At 40.6% G+C, this 18,906-nt stretch overlaps 1 protein-coding gene across 4 annotated transcripts in view; it reads left to right on the forward strand.

Moving 5' to 3' along the window:
• glra1 (glycine receptor, alpha 1) overlaps positions 1-18,906 on the forward strand; it is a gene marked incomplete at both ends in the record, with an annotated part of 156,060 nt that overhangs the window by 45,135 nt on the left and 92,019 nt on the right. For 2 of the 4 annotated variants that reach the window (XM_083980420.1, XM_083980422.1), the window contains one exon: positions 5,578-5,702. In XM_083980420.1, the coding sequence (XP_083836546.1) occupies positions 5,578-5,702 (125 nt within the window). Of the gene's footprint in view, positions 1-5,577; positions 5,709-6,451; positions 6,464-18,906 lie in introns of all 4 variants that reach the window. The other 2 variants (XM_083980421.1, XM_083980419.1) reach the window with 2 other exon arrangements.

The raw sequence follows: 18,906 nt of genomic DNA on the forward strand, positions 1-18,906 counted from the left end.
ACACACAGCCCTGCATGCCGTTCTCTCTCCTCATTGGATAAAAACTGTAGGATACGATAAATGTTTTCTCTTCGGCTCAGAGCAGAGCAGAGTGACTGACAGACCCGTGTTTCAGACCAAACACTCTATAGAAGTGATTGCTGTCGGAAGATATAACTATTTAAGACTTATATTAACACAAATATATCACTCACTTCTGCTTTAATGTCGAAAATGTGCATCAGTGTTGGAGACAGATGGAGCAGGGATCTCCTGTATATATATATATAAAACTGTTTATTATATTAAACTGGGCCCAGTGCCATGTATAAACAAATAATAGACAGATTCATATATTCATGTTTTTATTTTAAACATGTGTCTTTTATAAACATGTGTTAACCGACACCAAAGCCTGTATCAACAGTGTCTGTCGACTGAATGATAATCATGAATACAAACTATTCAAATATTATTTTTATTTAGTTTTTATTATAAACATAAATGTGGAAACGAAAAAAAAAAAAAAAAGGAATTGTCTAATCAACCAAAGATTTTGCAGGTTGAAGAGCCTCTGGGGTAAAACAATAATTTTTGTTAATCTGGAGATGATTTCATTATTTGGGGAATTTATTATTAATATCAAAGAAAAACTCAACTCAACTTTATTTATAGAGCAGCCACAGCTGAAACAACGTGCTGCACATAAATAAGAATAGAACATAAGACATAAAACATTAAACAATAACAATGTTAAAACTATAAAACACTAGAACAGCAGCAGAATTTCCTGCTGGGTTGGAAAGCCGAGGAATAAAAATGGGTTTGAAGACGAGTTTTAAAAACAGACACAACTACAACACATTAACACAAACATGCCTGAGTGCACAGTGAAGTCAAGTCAAGTCACAGTTTATTCATAGAGCACATTTAAATTTAAAACAACCTCAGTCGACCAAAGTGCTGCGCAGTTATAAAAACACAATATAGTAAATTATAAGCAATATAATAAATAAAAACAAAACAAGGTTTAATAATTGTAAAAAATGTGTCACAAAAAATAATGGAAACCAGCACTCGCGTATAAAAAAATTGAAAAAAAAACAGAAATAAAGTTTTATTGGGTAAAGGATGAAGTAGGACGCATTTCAGCGGTTGCATATCTGAACGTATTCTTGATGTTGCATTCACGTGAAATCGGGCAGACGTCAGACAGACAACAGACGCTGCATGTAATGTTAAGGTAAAAAATGGCGATGCAACATGGCCGCCTCGGTTCGGTGCGCCGCCCACTTCTGTATTTGTAACGACTTGTAACAACTCATTCTAAGGAACCAGAAAGCTTTCATTTGTAGCAGCTGTGATTCACCTTCAGTCAAATACGGATTTATGAAAGACAGGTTTGATTTTTGATCATAAAAAGACAAATAAGTTACAGACTGGGGATTTAAGAAGAACAGTGAGTTCAGACGCCACCGGCTGCTCCTCAGTACATCGTCATAGTCATGTAGAGTGAAGCTGCTGAGCTCAAGGCTCGTCAGGAAACAAAGGAAACGATGTCTGTGTGAGGACAGGAAACAGGATTCAGTCTCGAGGCAGCAGCAACATGTGTTACTGTCCACGCTAGGGCTGTTCCATTTTGCCCAAAAATAAAATCTCGATTTTCTTCTCTGAAAAATCGATTTCTGATTACGATTACGATTTTTTTGTTAAATGACAAACTATTTTGTGTGCTGTTTGTGTCTTTTTAAATGGACCTAATGGACCGTGAGAGCTGTAACTGTGTAGTGGAAAAGGGCCGTTGGTCTTTTTGGCAACGAAATCCTCGCTGGTCTTAGCAAAATGCCGACAAGCGCAGCCCAGATTCATGAACGGCGGCTTACCATAATTACCCTAATTAGAGTAAAAAATACATTTTTACGATTTCAAAAAATCGATTTTTACAATTCCAAATAATCGCGATTACGATTTTAAATCGATTAATCAGGATGTTGGTGTAAAACCAGGACGTTTCTACGAGTTGTTGAGGTGTGAGGGAAGTCTGATGGAATCCAGACAGTGTGTGGTCGGGGTGTAACGGTCTATTCTTTTTTTAACTTTTATAACAGAAGATGGTTTTTATTTTAGTTTTACATTCAATTACTGTACTGTTGTACCGAACCGTGACTTGTTGTGTTACCATTACACACCTAGTTTGTGGCTTTTTCAAGGGAAAACATGAGGTTCAGTTTCAGTAGAGGAGAAGAGAAGAGAAGAAACTCACAGTCAGTCAGTCAGTCGTCGGCTCGTTAAAGTTAAAGGTGTGTATCGATCTGATTGAACATCGACACTATCGACACATTACTGTAACACACAACAGCTCAGATAGAGGAGGAGGAGGAGGAGGAGGAGGAGGAGGAGGAGGAGGAGGAAGAGGAGGCGTTCGGGGATCAATTACTGCCTCTTCTCTCTTTTTCATTTATTAATGTGAATGTACGGTGTGATACTATAGCTCTCTGTGTGTGTTATTGACCGTTAGTGCTGCAGTGGTTGTGTGTGTGTGTGTGTGTGTGTGTGTGTGTGTGTGTGTGTGTGTGTGTGTGTGTGTGTGTGTGTCTCTTTGTGTGTGTGTGTGTGTGTGTGTGTGTGTGTGTGTCTCTTTGTGTGTGTGTTGGCTGCAGCTCTCTCCGTCCTGCAGAGCGTCTAATGAGCATGATGGGCTTAATAAGGTAAAGAAGTCAACTGTGCAAATACCAGAGAGTCTTATGGTAAAATCAATGTGTCTCTCAGCAGCAGCAGCACACACACACACACACACACACACACACACACACACACACACACACACACACGCTGGCTAAGTGAATTAGAGCATTACTTTAGGAGGAGTGTGTGTGTGTGTGTGTGTGTGTGTGTGTGTGTGTGTGTGTGTGTGTGTGTGTGTGTGTGTGTGTGTGTGTGTGTGTGTGGGTCAGAACGCACTGTAAAAGTTCACTTTTAATTATTCACTTTTTAATCAAATTAGATAAAAACCAGATGAAAGCGCTGCCAGTGGACGGGGATAATAAATCAGGCCCCAGTGCATGCTGGGAAATCCTCCTGCATTTTACAAAATACGTCACATTTATTTAGAAGAAAAGCTTTTTGTTTTGCGGATATGTTCTGCTCAGTGTTGACAAAATACAAGTTTGAATATAGAAATAAAAAAAAAATGTCTTATTTCAATTTAATGTTTTCAGAAGAATGTATAGCTATATATTTTAAGTTCACCCAAATACAGTGTAGCTGAATCACATATTTAATATTGATTATTGTTTTGTAGTTTCACCATTTGACATTTTCAGCATCAGTTTCACTTTGGTTAATAAAAAAAAGACATCAAACCAACATGAATACAGAATATACATTTGAACAAATCTGATTTTTTAAAACAGTTTTTTAAAGAGATTTCTGAATTGCTTATTTTACTTTTACTTTACTTTTAATTCCTCTTTGTCACTGAGTCTTATTCAGAACTTAAAATCTCATCTTTGTTCAACAGAAAACTTTTAAAGATAAGATAAGTTAAGATAAGATAACATAAGAAGACTTTATTGTCCAGTGGTTTAAAACACTTTGGCACCTTGACATTCAGGAACAACAACAACTGGACACAATCAGCACAAAAACAAATAAACACATTAAATAAAAACAAAACAATATCATAGGCTACACATAGAAGCAGCGGTGTAGTCTAATGTTACTGCTGTCACCTAGCAACCAGTGGTGTAGTCTGATGTGTTGTAGTGGGTAAACTGCTTTCTAGGTGGTAAACTGTTCATACTTGTATCACATAGACGCTGCTTCTCTAACTGTTTTATATCAAGGACCCAAAACTGACACAAACTAGACCACGGACCCCCATTGGACAAAACACCAGAAATACACTAACTATCAATGTACATTAAATTAGGCGTAGCTACATTTTTAGAAAGATTATAGAGAAATTTCTGGAACAAAGTCTCTCAAATTTTTAGAAAAAAGTGGTAAAATTTTGCTTTTTTTTGTAGACAAATTGTAAAATTTCTCAGAAAAAGTGGTAATATTAAAAAAGAAAAGTTTTAAAAAATTTTAAAAAGTGGTAAAGTTTCTCAAAGAAATTCTAGGAAAAGGTAAAGTTTAAAAACAATAATAATATTAAAAAAAAGTGGTAAAAGTAAAAAATAGTATATAGTAAGTAGTAAAAAGAGGATGAAATGAGGAGAAACTGGTAAAATTACTCAAGAATTCTAGAAAAATGTGGTAAAATTTCTAAAAAAAATAAAAAAAAATACGGGGGTCAAACAATAATACAAAAAGGTGTAAAATGTCTTTATAAAATAGTAAAAAGTAGAACAGAAAAATTGAGAAGAAACTGGTATTCTCAAAAATAATTCTAGGAAAAAGTGGTAAAAGGTCCAGAAAAAGTAGTGGAGCCCCTTGAACCCTGTCAACCCCCCCACTTTGAGAACCATTGACATTTACTTTAGTTAGATAGTTTTGTTGTACTGGCTATACTGAAGTATTTATCCTGAGTATACCTGAGTATCACATAGACTACACCACTGGTTGTTGTTGTTGTTGTTGTTTATACCTGAGTATCACATAGACTACACCACTGCTGTGAAGCAACAGCAGCAGTTTCATTGGCTCAGAGGTTTTAGGATGGAGATCAGTTAACTCATTGGCTGCCAGCTGTTTTCAGAGCATTTTGACCGATCTTTAAAGACCCACAGAATATTGTGTTGTATGACTATGTAAACACCGAAACTACCCAGAGAAAGAGTACACTCTCTTCTTTCATTAGGAAAAAAAGTTTGTTTCTACCTTTTTCCATTCTTTAGTAAACAGCAGTAGAACATAGGCTGGTTTCGCCAAAACCACCAGTTTGGGACCAAAACACTGAGAAAACAAACTTTTTGTGGAAAGAATTACACATGTCGAGCAGAACAGTGACTTTGACGTTAATATTTTTTGCTTTAGTGACACATCACACATCTGAACAGTGTTCTCCTTCTATAAAACAACAGAAACAACACTGAGAAAGGACTTTTTGATGACAAGATAATAATTTATGTGCAAATACCAACTAATGTCAGTGAAGCTGCTTTTTCATTTTCTTTTTTTATTATTGATTTAAATTTTTCAACCCATATATATATATATATATACAGTATATATATATATATATGGAAGAAAGAAAGAAAGAACGAAAGAAAGAAAGAAAGAAAGAAAGAAAGAAAGAAAGAAAGAAAGAAAGAAAGAAAGAAACTGTATGAGTCACCCTATCATCGATATTGTTTCAGGATGTATTTTTTTGTTGTTGTATTCTTTGTGTTCATTTATTGGAAATAAAAAACATATATGAAAAAAAAAAAAGATAATTTATTTACAAATATATGAGTCTCTGAGCCTCTCTTCTGATTGGCTGACTGCTTTCTGAGTGATGAATGGAGCTTTGATGGAAACATCTCCAGTGTGTGGCGACTTTTAAATGAATCTTTGATGTGTAATGGCGACAGTTTGATCTCACGGTCCAATCAGAGCTCAGCGTTCTTCCTCTCTGACGCTCCCTCTCCTCTCCCTCTCTCTGTCTTCCAGCTTGGCGGCTTCGAAGGAGGCTGCGGCGAGGAAAGCCGCCTCGCCGATGCCGCCGTCCGAGTTCCTGGACAAGCTCATGGGCAAAGTGTCGGGTTACGACGCCCGAATCCGACCGAACTTTAAAGGTAGGAGTCGCCACCAAGACTCAGTCGGATAAGACGGGAATGTAGCCACACCTCAGGAATACTATTGTCTGCTTTTCCTCTAAATAACCTTTTTCCTTAAAAAAAAAAACAAAAGAAAAAGAAAAGGGGCGTTAGCCGAGATTTTCTCCTGTGAAGGTTTGTATTCATTTGTTTCAAAGACGAAGAAAAATCGGTAACACTTTACTTGAATAGGTATTCATAAGATTGACATAAAACTGTCATAACCATGACATAACAACTGTCATAAACATCAATGAATACTTATGACAGCTGTGGTTAAGTGTCATTCGGTAAGTTTTGACACTTTTGATGCAAAGTTGACATTGTTTGAGATGTCCTTGTTCTGAGAACTTGACATAATTTTTAAAGTTAGAGGCAATTAGGTCTGCTATGACAGTTTAAATTGTCTTTATGTCAAGTTGTCAGAACAAAAACATCTCAAATAATGTCAACTTTGCATTAACAGTGACAAAACTTACCGAATGACACTTAACCACAGCTGTCATAAGTATTCATTGATGTTTATGACAGCTGTTATGTCATGGTTATGACAGTGACAGTCAATCTTATGAATACCTATTCAAGTAAAGTGTTACCGAGAAATCACATTCATTCATTCATACGTACGTAATTATTGGTAAAAAAGATCAATCAATCTGTTGCTGTGTGTTGTAACTGAACAAATGATGACCTCAACCTCTCAATCTCTTTCATTTGCCCCTTTGCAGTTTTCAACAAAGGTAATTCACCCTGCGCTCAACACGATTATAGAACTCAGACTTAGTCTTATCTCTCAGGTGTTACATAACCTCCCCCCTCCCCCTCCCCTCCCCGCCCTGCCCCCCTTGAAGCCCCGCCCCCCTGCCCTATGAAGCCCCTCCCCCTGACGCCCCAGACTGTGAATAGAGAGCCGAAGCAGAAGCAGGAAGTAACGGTCGCCATGGGACCTCAACTCGGGAAAAGTCTCCAAGTAAATGAACGGGAGTCAAAGTTTTATTTCGTGATCCGATTGAATTGTTTACATGTTGAATTTACATGGAGACTTTTTCCGAGTTGAGGTCCCATGGTGACGTTACTTCCTGCTTCCGCTTCGGCACTCTATAGAGTAATGACTCAGTTAAACCGTCACGGTGCTAGTTGGCTACATTCCTTGGTATCCACACGATCCTGAGTGCTTGTTTCGGTGGTCAAGGTAATGTGCCTCCTCTGCCACCAGCGTCTGCTACACACGACTTACTGATGATGATGGTGATGATGATGATGATGATGATGATGATGATAATATAATACTTAGCGACCTCTCCCTGAATGGAAGCCCTCATAAAGACACATGTCAGAGGTTTTCTGTATCAATCTGTGCATTAATAAGTTGGACATTAGAGAACTGGGGCAACCCTCCACAGTCATTACAGTCTATGAATAAAACAGCAAGTTACAAAACAAAGAAAAAAAGAAAAAGAAAGATAAAGCAGTAATTGGAGCAGATGGAGACATCAGAGCAGCGTCCTGATGTGAGCCGATCAAACCGATCAAACCGATCGATCTGGGTGAAATGTTCCTCCGGAGCCTTGTTGCATGTTAATGACGTAAGGCTTCCAGAATGGATGTGAATAATCTCTATTGACTCCATCAGGTCAGTGTGTGTTCGGAGTGTTCAAAATGTTGCTGCCGTGGTCATGTGATCACATACAACAACGATTATAATGATGCACTTCACATTTATTTAAAAAAAAAAAATAAAATAAAAAGAGGCTGCAGGAGTTCTGAACTGTCGACCTCACACCTCCAGATCTGGACTATAAAGTTTATTTAATATTCTGTCAAAGAATAATAAACAGAGGAAGAAGAGTTTAATCATAACCAGAGCAGACGGACTCTGATTGGTTGATTTCCAGTTGGTGATCTTGATGCACGTTTTCTCCTCATAGCAACACAAGACGTAATTACGGCCAATAATGTAATAATTTTGGTCATCTTAAATGTAATAAGGCCAATAACGTAATAATTTTGGTCATCTTAAATGTAATTACGGCCAATAATGTAATAATTTTGGTCATCTTAAATGTAATTACGGCCAATAATGTAATAATTTTGGTCATCTTAAATGTAATAAGGCCAATAACGTAATAATTTTGGTCATCTTTAATGTAATTACTGCCAATAATGTAATAATTTTGGTCATCTTAAATGTAATAAGGCCAATAATGTAATAATTTTGGTCATCTTAAATGTGATAAGGCCAATAACGTAATAATTTTGGTCATCTTTAATGTAATTACTGCCAATAATGTAATAATTTTGGTCATCTTAAATGTAATAAGGCCAATAACGTAATAATTTTGGTCATCTTAAACGTAATTACGGCCAATAACGTAATAATTTTGGTCATCTTAATTGTAATAAGGCCAATAACGTAATAATTTTGGTCATCTTAAGTGTAATTACGGCCAATAATGTAATAATTTTGGTCATCTTAAATGTAATTACGGCCAATAATGTAATAATTTTGGTCATCTTAAATGTAATAAGGCCAATAACGTAATAATTTTGGTCATCTTAAACGTAATTACAGCCAATAACGTAATAATTTTGGTCATCTTAAATGTAATAAGGCCAATAATGTAATAACATGTTTGAAATGCTGTAATAACTTTTTCTTTTTTTACTTATTATTGGTTATTACGTTAGTGGCCTAGTATTAAAAAAAATTGGAAATGTAATAACTGTAATAATTTAGTAGTAGTAATAAATCTTTATTGTCTCCAAAGGGCGATTCATATGCATCCCATAATACCCAAACACATAAGACAGAAACAGACAGTTGTGAAAACATAAACATAAACTTTAGATGTGACTCAAAGCAAATCAGACTGTTCTATATACATTCTATTCTGTATTGTATCCATACAGACTGTTGTGCTGCTGATGATGTTAACTTTTATCAACAGATGAACATTAGCCACTGTGGCTAAACTCACATTTACACTGATGGTAAAACTGTCATGTTGATTGATGTGCACTGTCCCTGTTCAATAAATAAATAAATGAAAAAAAAGATAAAAGAAAGCCGTAAGACAAACAGTGGGTATAACCGGCCTAATAACAGGAGTTTGTGCTAAAGTGGCAGAATATGCACAATTTCTACATTTATAAAAAGGAAGTATTACAAGGGGGTATGGAATTAAAAACCTGGCAAAGTATGCACGATTTTAATTTACCTAAAAAGTACAGACGGATGCAAATGTAAAACTTCTACAAAGTGACCGGTGCATTGTCTATTGCTGGTTTGCAGCAGCAGCCTTAGAGATGAATGAAGCTCTGAGCCCTTGAAGCCTCTTGTTTCACTTTATTTAGTTTTATTTCCAGACTAGAAGATGTGAATGTGTTACAACCAGGTTGTTGATAACTGACTATACTCTCTGTTTGCAAACACAGAGAAAAAGCCAAGCAAATCACATTCACACAACGCACAAATGTTTCACAACTGTGACGTTGTCTTCTACCCTGAAAATAAAAAATAATAAACATACTGTATAGTGATACATGTATATTCAGAGTCAGAGTCAGAAGAGTTTATTAATCCCAAAAGGGCGACTTCATTTCTCCAGTCAGCCCTTAATAAAAAGACAACAACAATAGATGAACAGTGTACAAACAGCTTCATCATCCACACAACAACGTCAGCACCGACCGGTGACTCACAGTAGAAAAAGAACCAGGATCAGTGGGTTTTGCTTGTTGTTGCATTTTCTGCATTGATCAGCCTCATGACCAAAGGAATAAAAGAATGAAATAAGGATTTGTTTTGCGTGCAGGTTCATAGGAGATAAACCATAAAACCAACATATAAAAGAAAATGTATTATATTAAGTCAAAGATATCTTTATTATCCCCTGGGGGCAATTTGTTTTGCAGCAAGCAGCAAGAAACAGAAACAGATAACAAACAAACAACCAATAATACAAGTTTGGTAAAAGGTTCATAAACTATCCTAACAGAGGCCAAATATTATTTTACACATTATTACAGTATCAGCTCCGGTTATCACAATCAAAAAGTCAAACTTTTCTTTGTAACACTTTGCCAATAACGTAAGAACCAAAAAAAAACAAAGTTATTACATTATTGGCTCAAAGATTGTATTACTTCATTGGCTTTATAACATTTAAAAAAGGCCAAAATGATGACGTTATTGTCCGTTATTACGTTTTGGGTTGCTGAACACTGTGGTGCAGCGCTGCTCTGATTCTGGAAAACCTGTGAAAGACCTGTTAGCCTCCATCATTGGGACCAGTAACACCAGTAAATCCTATAATTATATATCTATATATATGTATATTTCTATCTACATGTGTAATATTTTGTACACCGGACACACAGGTGAGCAGAGTGAATGTGCAGCAGCAGCTCCTGTTTCTGATTGGCTGCCGTGGAGCTGGTGGTGTTTTCTCTTTTTTGCTGAGCCCATGATGGTGTAAGCCATTCTATGGAGATCTCTAAGTGAGTGGGGTATCTCAGCTCATGAGATAGAGAGTTTTCACCGTGACTAAGTGTGTGTTATTAAAGCTGCCGCGGCTGCAGAACGGCTGAACTCCGCTCGTCCTTCCCGACCTGCCAAGAATCTGCTCGCTGTTTTTTTTTTTTGTGAGGCTTCGTTCGTCTCCAGTCCATTTTCTATTTTCTATTTTTTTTTTTTTTCCTCTAAATTTGATTTCTGCTCCGCCGGTGGTTGGTTGGCAGCAGCCGGTCTGATTTACTGAGTCTACACTGCATTGACCTTTACAGATCAGGATTTAAACAGGCCAACATGACACTTATCTGAATTTATGGCTCTTATGTTTCCTTCCCGTTCCTCTAATGTGCTGCAATAAAACAAAAAGTTAAATGCAGAAAGTGCTCTCTGGCAGTGTGTTAGACCTGCCGGGAATTATAGTAATGATAATACCAAACCTCCTGAACACAGAACACAGAGTCCTTTGGACGTTTCTTAAAGGGATAGTTCACCCAAAATTGAAATTTCACTCATTATCTCCTCCCCGTCATGTGGACTAAGGGCTGGGAGAAGTTTCAGAGTCCTCCGTGGCTTCTCTGAGTTACAGGGGGTCTCGGCGTAGCAGTGCATGTCCATATGACGGTTGCAAATGGATACCAACTGTCTTCGTAACAAAAAGACACACCAAAAAACATACAAATACCTCCATGCTGCTCGTATGTAATGTCCGTCTTGTATTGAAGCCCCGACATGAGAAATTGTTCCGAAAAAAATTAAATAAGTCTATATTTCAAGCATGTTTTGTAGCGGAAGCTTCTCGAAGATCCTCTTCGAAGAGAGAAGAGAATTCTTTTTGGGACAATTTCGCATTTCGGAGCTTCAATACAAGACGGACATTACATACGAGCAGCATGGAGGTATTTGGATGTTTTTTGGTGTGTCTTTTTGTTACGAAGACAGTTGGTATCCATTCTCAACCGTAACTCCCTTTAACTCAGAGAAGCCACGGAGGACTCTGAAACTTCTCCCAGCCCTTAGTCCACATGAGGGGGAGGAGATAATGAGTGAGAAATGTCATTTTTGGGTGAACTATCCCTTTAAAAACCAAAGTATCGTTGTTGGAGGAGGAGGAGCAGCTCGTCTTTATGTAACCTGCTCAGCTAATTGTGTCAGAGCCGTTGTTAGAGTTTCAGACTCTGTCATGGCTGTCAGGGACACACAGCCGCATAGCGTGAGCTCGCACACTTGCTCATTCATGCAGTTTTCCTTTTCTTTGTGTGTCCGTGTGAGTGTGAGAGTGTGTGTGTGTGTGAGAGAGAGTGTGTGTGTGTGTCCCCTACCAGCTAATGACGCCACTGCATTAATCACACTCATGGAATAAACAGCTTGACAGCTCTTGCTCCTTAATGAAAGGAAGAGAACAGTGCAGTGTCACGACATGAGGGAGGGGGCGGAGCTAATCTAACGTTGATTAGCGTCTTTAACATTAATCCTTTAGTCCCCCGAACACAACGACTGGTGAGACGTTCAGGGAACACTCCAGTTCACAATCACCATTTGATCTTGTTAATTCAGAACTGACTGAGCAAAAAAAAAAAAAAAATGTTGGCGCTAAAACCAGTTGGCTAGCAACATAATAAACTAGTGAGTAAGTAGGACTTAGCGATTGAGCTAGTGAGCTAACTGGCCTGCTACATAATCAGCTAAAAGGAATATCTCATGTCCTTTGTTATGCTGCATTCGAGACAACTCGGAACTCGGATCGTTCCGACCTACGCCTACTTGAAAAAGTGCAATTGAACGCAACCTCAAGTCGGAGCTCCTCCCACTCTGGGAAAGTCGGAGAACCAAAATCTACCCCGACTTCTAAGGATCAGTTGTCCAACGTCAACACAACATTCTGCACCGGTGCAGAACCACGTCACCGTCAACGGCAAAACATCGATAAAAATGCATTTAAATGCTAAAATACATTAAAAACTTGGGCTGCACGATCAATCAATGTACGATAAACACATCGCAAAAGGTGCAAATACCTGCAACCTGAACTACACTGCTAGCTGCAACGTAACGTAACATAACGTAGCAACAACACAAGGTTGGACAAGGTTCACGCGGTTTCAATATTTGTTCCGACTTCTCGTGTTTCGTCGACTTTCGATGTTTGGAGTTTTTTTACAGCGTCGCAAGCTTTCCACTTCTTCTTGTCTGTTTGTGGTGTATTTGTGTGGCAGCGTTACAGCGCCACCACAGGCCTGGTGTGTGAACTACAGCGTGTTGTGTTTAATATGCAACAACCTGAATATCTGCTGGTTTATCATAAGTCATATCGTCATCAGACATTTTGCTGACAGCGTACAGGCCGAATTAAAACGTTCTTTTTGAAAATAGTTTTGTATCGTTTGTAGTGTTTTAATGTCTTAGCTACATGAACCACTTTGACTGCAGAGTTTGTCCCGGTCCGACATGTTTGTGGCTATTCTGGCGTGCTGCGTCTTGAATGCTTTGATGTTTTCAACTGGGAGACTCAGAGTTCTGAGTTTCCTCAAATGCAGCATAAGTGCTAATTTCTCCCAGAATGCATTAACAACAAAGCGGTGGTGCTAGCTGCTAGCTAGCCCGTCAAGCACTCTTTCTGCTTAAAAAACAAACAAACAAAGAAACGCTGGCGAGTGATCTGGCTAGCTCAACGACATGATGATGATAAACACAGCTGCTAGCGGCTGAGTACAGCTAGCAGCTAGCAGTTAGCAGCTAGCAGCTAGAAGCTAGCATCGCTGGTGAACCGGTGTTGTCACCTCCATTCCCTCTGAATTAACAAGAGGTGGAAACGTGTGTTTGTGTGGATTCTCAACCAACCAATCAGACGACACCAAAAAAACAACAACTGTGTTTATGAACCTCCGTCGTCGCCACGGGCAACGACTCGACATGTCACGGGAAGCCAGAGTGGGCGGGGCTTGGTGGAGGGTCTAGAACACGGAATGCCGGAGACTGAAATTCTAGAACCCTAACCCTTCCTTCCGGAATGTTGGAATGTTTTTTTTCTTTTTCATTTTTTGGTCTGTCGGTAACCGGGGGCAATGGAATGCGGAATGTTAGCGGCTACTAGGCTAAATGGCAACGGCAAAAGAACGCAGCTTTTTATCTGTTTCCTTTGTCTTCTTCTTTCTTTCTTTCTTTCTTTCTTTCTTTCTTTCTTTCTTTCTTTCTTTCTTTCTTTCTTTCTTCCTTAATTCTTTTTGTAAATGCAAGATGACTGCTCATCTCTCTTCCGCCTACATAGTTAACACACTTGCACTTACACTTACACACGCACACCTCTCATCAAATTAGCACCAGTCTTGCTAATTTAGCCGTGCAGCAGCAGCAGTGGGAGGGAGGAGCGACTCAGTGGAGGGAAGAGCAGAGGAATTTTCGCCTGGAGCTACGAATGTGCCGGCATGAGAGGAAATTAGACTGATCGGGAGCGTGGGTCCGGCGAGTGGGCAAAAAGCTTCCGATTGATTTAGCAGGTTCCTCCATCGGAGAGGGAGGAGAGCGAACGCTCCTGACACATTTAGGACGAGCCATTTATAATCCATGAGTTCATCCCTTCTCTCGTTCCCTCATCCCGCTCTCTCCTCCCTTTATTAGTGTTTCCTCCCCTCCTCTCTTCCCTCACTTGACTCCTCTCCTCTCTTCTTTCATTCATCTTTTTTTTTTCACACCGTGTTTGGATTCATTTCCTGAATCCCATCTTTTTTCCTCCCTCGTTCTTCTTTCTCCTCTACTTTGTTTTTCAATCAATCTTCCCTCCCTTGTGTGTGTGTGTGTGCACCTGTTTTTCCGACTCTTTAATTTCCTCGCCGTCCTCCTAGCTGCAGATCTTCCTCTCTTCTCTTCTGTCTGTCACATTCCTCTTTTTTTTTTTTTATTGCTTTCTGCATTGTAATCGTTCTTTTTCCAATCGTGTGTGTGTCCTTTGCTTTAATTGTGATCCATGCACTCATTCATTCTGACATTAATTGCTTCTGCCTTTTAGCCCTTTTTCTTTTCCATTTTCATTTTCCCGTCCAGTCCTCTCTCTCTCTCTCTCTCGGACTGTCCGGCCCTTTTCCCTTAAATGACCGTTTTCCCCTCTCGCATGGATGAAAGACAAGGTCATTAATACGGCGATCGGCCCATGCATCTCCTCTCCTCTCCCTCCCTCCCTCCCTCCCTCCCTCCCTCGGCCTCCCTCCTCTGTATTCCAGCCTTGTTTACCGATTCCACTGATTCGTGAAACAAATTGGATTCCTTTGACCCGGATAACCAGGTGGGCCAGCGGCCGTGGCGGCGGCGTTCCGGGCGGAGAGCGAGCAGCGAGCAGCCGCTTCTGTGATCCACCGGCCAACAACATGGCAGCGCTCTGATAATAAATACGTGTGTATGAGCGTGAGACAGAGATAGCAGCTCTAGAGAGGGGAAGGTGTGTGTGTGTGTGATGAATAACACACACTCCAGCTGCGACCTCGCCGCCATAACCTTGTCCCTCCTCATCACTCACGCTGAGCGGCAGCGAGGACGATGGCGGCTGCGAGCGAGCTTCTGATTTGAAGCTGCTGCAGCGAGTCGGCCATCTATCTATCTATCGCCACCAACACTTAACCTCCCCCTCGTTACCCCCCCATGCCCCCCCCTCCTCGCCGCTCTACCTTCAACAGGAAGCGCTGAACAGACCCTGACCGCGTCCCGCCGTCAGTTGGCGTCGGGGTTTTTATTCATTTATTTATTTTATTTATTTAGGGAGGACAGTGCAAGGCAAGGCAATTTTATTATTATAGCCCGATTTTACCACCAGTTTGTCTTAAAGGGCTTTACATCCCATCATAACAACATCCTCTGCCCTTAGTCCCTCACATCCACTGAGGAAAAACTCCATAGAAAACCCTTTTAACAGGGACAACGAGGAGTTTTGTAAAAGCGAAGTGTTTCCACACTACATTTATGAGCCTCCGCACCGTGAAATTCTTTGACCGGCGCAAGACAGACTCATGTTTTCATTCATCAAGAATTAAAGTCAGAGGTTGGAAGACGATCACATACCGTCGTAGTTCCCACCATAAACGGAGATTCGGCGGCGTTATTCTCATGACTCGCCACGAAACCGAAAGTAAAGAAACGCTGGTCGGCTCGCCCAGCATTTCCACCACCACTAATAATAACAAAATAACCATAGAGACAAAACCATAGATTTATCTAAAATGGACCATTAACAAGTGGTAACGGAGATTCATCCACATTAATATGAGACTTTTTTATTGTCGAGGAATTTTTCGTTCTGCCGACGGAGAAACTCCTCGTTGTTAGTTTTAACCCAACTGCTGGTTCAGATAAGGACGAACCCCTTTTTTGGGTTATTTTAACCCAACAGTTTGGGGTTATTCTTTTTGACCCAACTTTTGGGTTGAATATTCAACTGTTTCACTGAAAAATAACCCAATTACTTGATCAACCCAGGAATTGGGTTAAATTCATAGCCTATAACCCTGAAAATGGGTTACACTACACTGGAAAAATAACCCCAAAATTTAACCCAACACCAATAACTCAGAAATTGGGTTACAGAAATAACCCAACATTTTTTAGTGTGAACGCAGCATAATACACACACACACAAAAAAAACAGGATGTAGGCTATAGTGCAATTAAATAAAGTTGGGTGAGATGAACTGTCAGGGATGGATAGATGATGGATAGATGAGATGGAGGTGCAGTTTCTTTTGCGATTCTATCCGCGTCGCCTCCTTTCCCCTCTGCTCTTCATCCCAGTGACGATGAGTGTGAAACGGCACGACTGCAACACTTTGACACGAGTAAATATACAGTGTTGGGCCGTATATTTACATGTTTGTTTGGCTTCCTCTCCTCCTCCTCTTCCTCCTCTTCCTCTTCATCTCTCTCTCTGTTCACAGCTGGAGTACTTGTTACTACACCTCCTCCCTCCTCCTCCTCCTCCTCTCTCCTCCTCCTCCTCCCCTTCCTCCTTGCCGGGGTTGAACGTGGCGAAGTGGGACTGTGGTTATTAGCTGTCGGAGCTTGACGTTCATTTGGTGTTATCAGCACTTGTTTAATGGCTACTTAATGGGATTAATGGGCGTAAGGTAATGAGCGTGGGATGGAGGAATGGCTGCGGGGTAAGAAAAAAGAAATGGTGGATGAGTGAGGGAGGGAGGAGGAGGGGGAGAGGTGAAGGGAAGGTGGCTTTTTACAAATGGCCGACAGACTCGTAGGGATTTTGCTGACGACGGTAGATGGAGGGAAGAGAGATGTGCAGCTGTCGGTCTCTCTCTCTGCAGACACACACTGTGTTTTCCACTTAGCTCAGATGCTAACGGCGCTAACACAGCTCCCATGCAGTCACGTCTGGAAAACATTTACTACAGCTGGTATAAGAAAGGATATAAGCAGCTCCAAGATACAAACTGTAGACGTGTAGACTGACTGACTGACTGACTGAGGTGACATCATTGCGTCTCTTTAGTATTCTAGCTAACGGCCCCCGATCCTTTTCTTTTTTCATTATTATTTCCGAGCCAGCCAGGAAGGGAAGTTTGGACGCGGGGACTTTTTATTGCACAGAGCGAAAGAATTTTAATGTGGTTCCCAGAGGTGACTCTCTCTCTCTGGTGAATTATGACAAAAAATATTGATCGTGCTTCAGCGTCTAGCGGAAGGAGGTGGGAACGGCAAGGGCAGCGGAGAAAGAGAGAGAGAGAGAGAGAGGAATATTGAGTGGGACGATGGTAAAAGCAAAAAAAAAAGGGCAGCAAAATGAAGAAGAGGACGTTTGGAGTGATCTCTGGAAACATTAGAGAGCAAGAGCTGAAGGAGAAGTCGTCAAGCTGCTAATTAGAGCTGAGTGAAATGAGGCGTGGTGATGTCAGGATGAATGGCGGCCGTGTGTTTTCTATAAATACCTCCGGTCCTTGTTGTTTCTTCTCCTTCTTGGGTCTAAAGATAGAAGTCTAGTGTAGAGGAGAAGAGCGAGGAGGCTCCTGAGCTGCAGGCGACCGGCAGCAGCAGCTCACTGGTCCATGGCTAATAAGTTTATAAGGAAGGGATTACTGCTTTCTAAAAGGCCATTCAGTTCTCCTGAGGAATCCCATCACACCTCTAATTACCACCAAGAGAGAGAGAAAAAGAAAAAAAAAAGGTTGAATCCGCCACGTCGGTCGGTGTAAAAAGGCCTGACGGAGGTTGTTTACCACTGAGACGGTGGGATAATCGTCGGCTGATGCTCGGCGCCCGGGGGGGGGAAGAGGCCGTTAGAGAGAATCCCTGTTCTCATTTAACCAAAAAAAATATCTTTGTTTTTCCCCGACACAATGGCGACGTGTTGTTTCTTGCTCATTGTTCTTTTTTTTTTACAAAGCAGAGAGAATTGATTCTGCACAGCGGCGGTAGTAATTAGCTCCCGTGCTGCCAGCAGAACAGAAGCTGCTGCGGTTTGATGCCACGATCAGGATCAGGTGTTCAGACGTTGGACAGGCCACCGGCCAAAGGGTTTAAAGGGATAGTTCACCCAAAATTGAAATTTCTTCAACTACTTTCTTCAATCTCCTCCCCCTCATGTGGACTAAGGGCTGGGAGAAGTTTCAGAGTCCTCCGTGGCTTCTCTGAGTTACAGGGGGTCTCGGAGTAGCACTGCATGTCCATATGACGGTTGAAAATGGATACCAACTGTCTTCCTAACAAAAAGACACACCAAAAAACATCCAAATAACATAAATGTTACCCTCAAACGTCACATTTAAAGGAAAAAAACACAAACTACCTCCTAACTCCATTCACAACATAAATCCAACATTACAGTGTGTCTTTGGTGCAACATCCAGTGCTCAGTATTGAAGCCCCGAAATGCGAAATTGTCCCGAAAAAAATTAAATAAGTCTATATTTCAAGCTTGTTTTGTAGCGGAAGCTCCTCTTCCCGGTTCGTCAAATTTGGACGAACCGGGAAGAGGAGCTTCGAGAAGCTTCCGCTACAAAACAACCTTGAAATATAGACTTATTTAATTTTCTTCGGAACAATTTCACATTTCAGTGCTTCAATACAAGACAGGCATTACATACGAGCAGCATGGAGGTATCTGGATGTTTTTTGGTGTGTCTTTTTGTTACGAAGACAGTTGGTATCCATTTGCAACCGTTATATGGACATGCACTGCTACGCCGAGAACCCCCGTAACTCAGAGAAGCAATCATATAGAAATTTCAATTTTGGGTGAACTATCCCTTTAAGCCCGGGCTTAGCCCCCGACACACCGACTGGAGCACCGAGCAGGCAGGAAAAAAAATGTCCTTTCATGGATTCAGGCAGATTATAGAGTTTAAGTCACCTGTCTACAACAGTTCATGGTCACGACGAATACCTTCCATCTATCTCCGCAGCCATTTCCCTTCTTTCTTTCTTTCTTTCTTTTTTTTCCTTTTTCTTTTTTTTTTTCCCGGGCTGACAATGACAGATTACAATATCGCTCCCAGACTTCTGCTCGGCGTAGTCGTCATCCCTCACAATGGCAGTTGTCAAGTACAGCAAAGCAGCGGGCCGGGGCCGGCTTCAGTCGGCTCGGTGACGTTCCGAGGCGGGAATAGGACATCAATCAACAACAGTGAGCGGCGTGAAGCAGGGAAACAAAGAGCTGCAGGAGGAGGAAGGCCGTCACAT

The sequence above is a fragment of the Trachurus trachurus genome (assembly GCF_905171665.1).
Source record: "Trachurus trachurus genome assembly, chromosome: 10".
In the NCBI taxonomy this organism is placed as follows: Eukaryota; Metazoa; Chordata; class Actinopteri; order Carangiformes; family Carangidae; genus Trachurus; species Trachurus trachurus.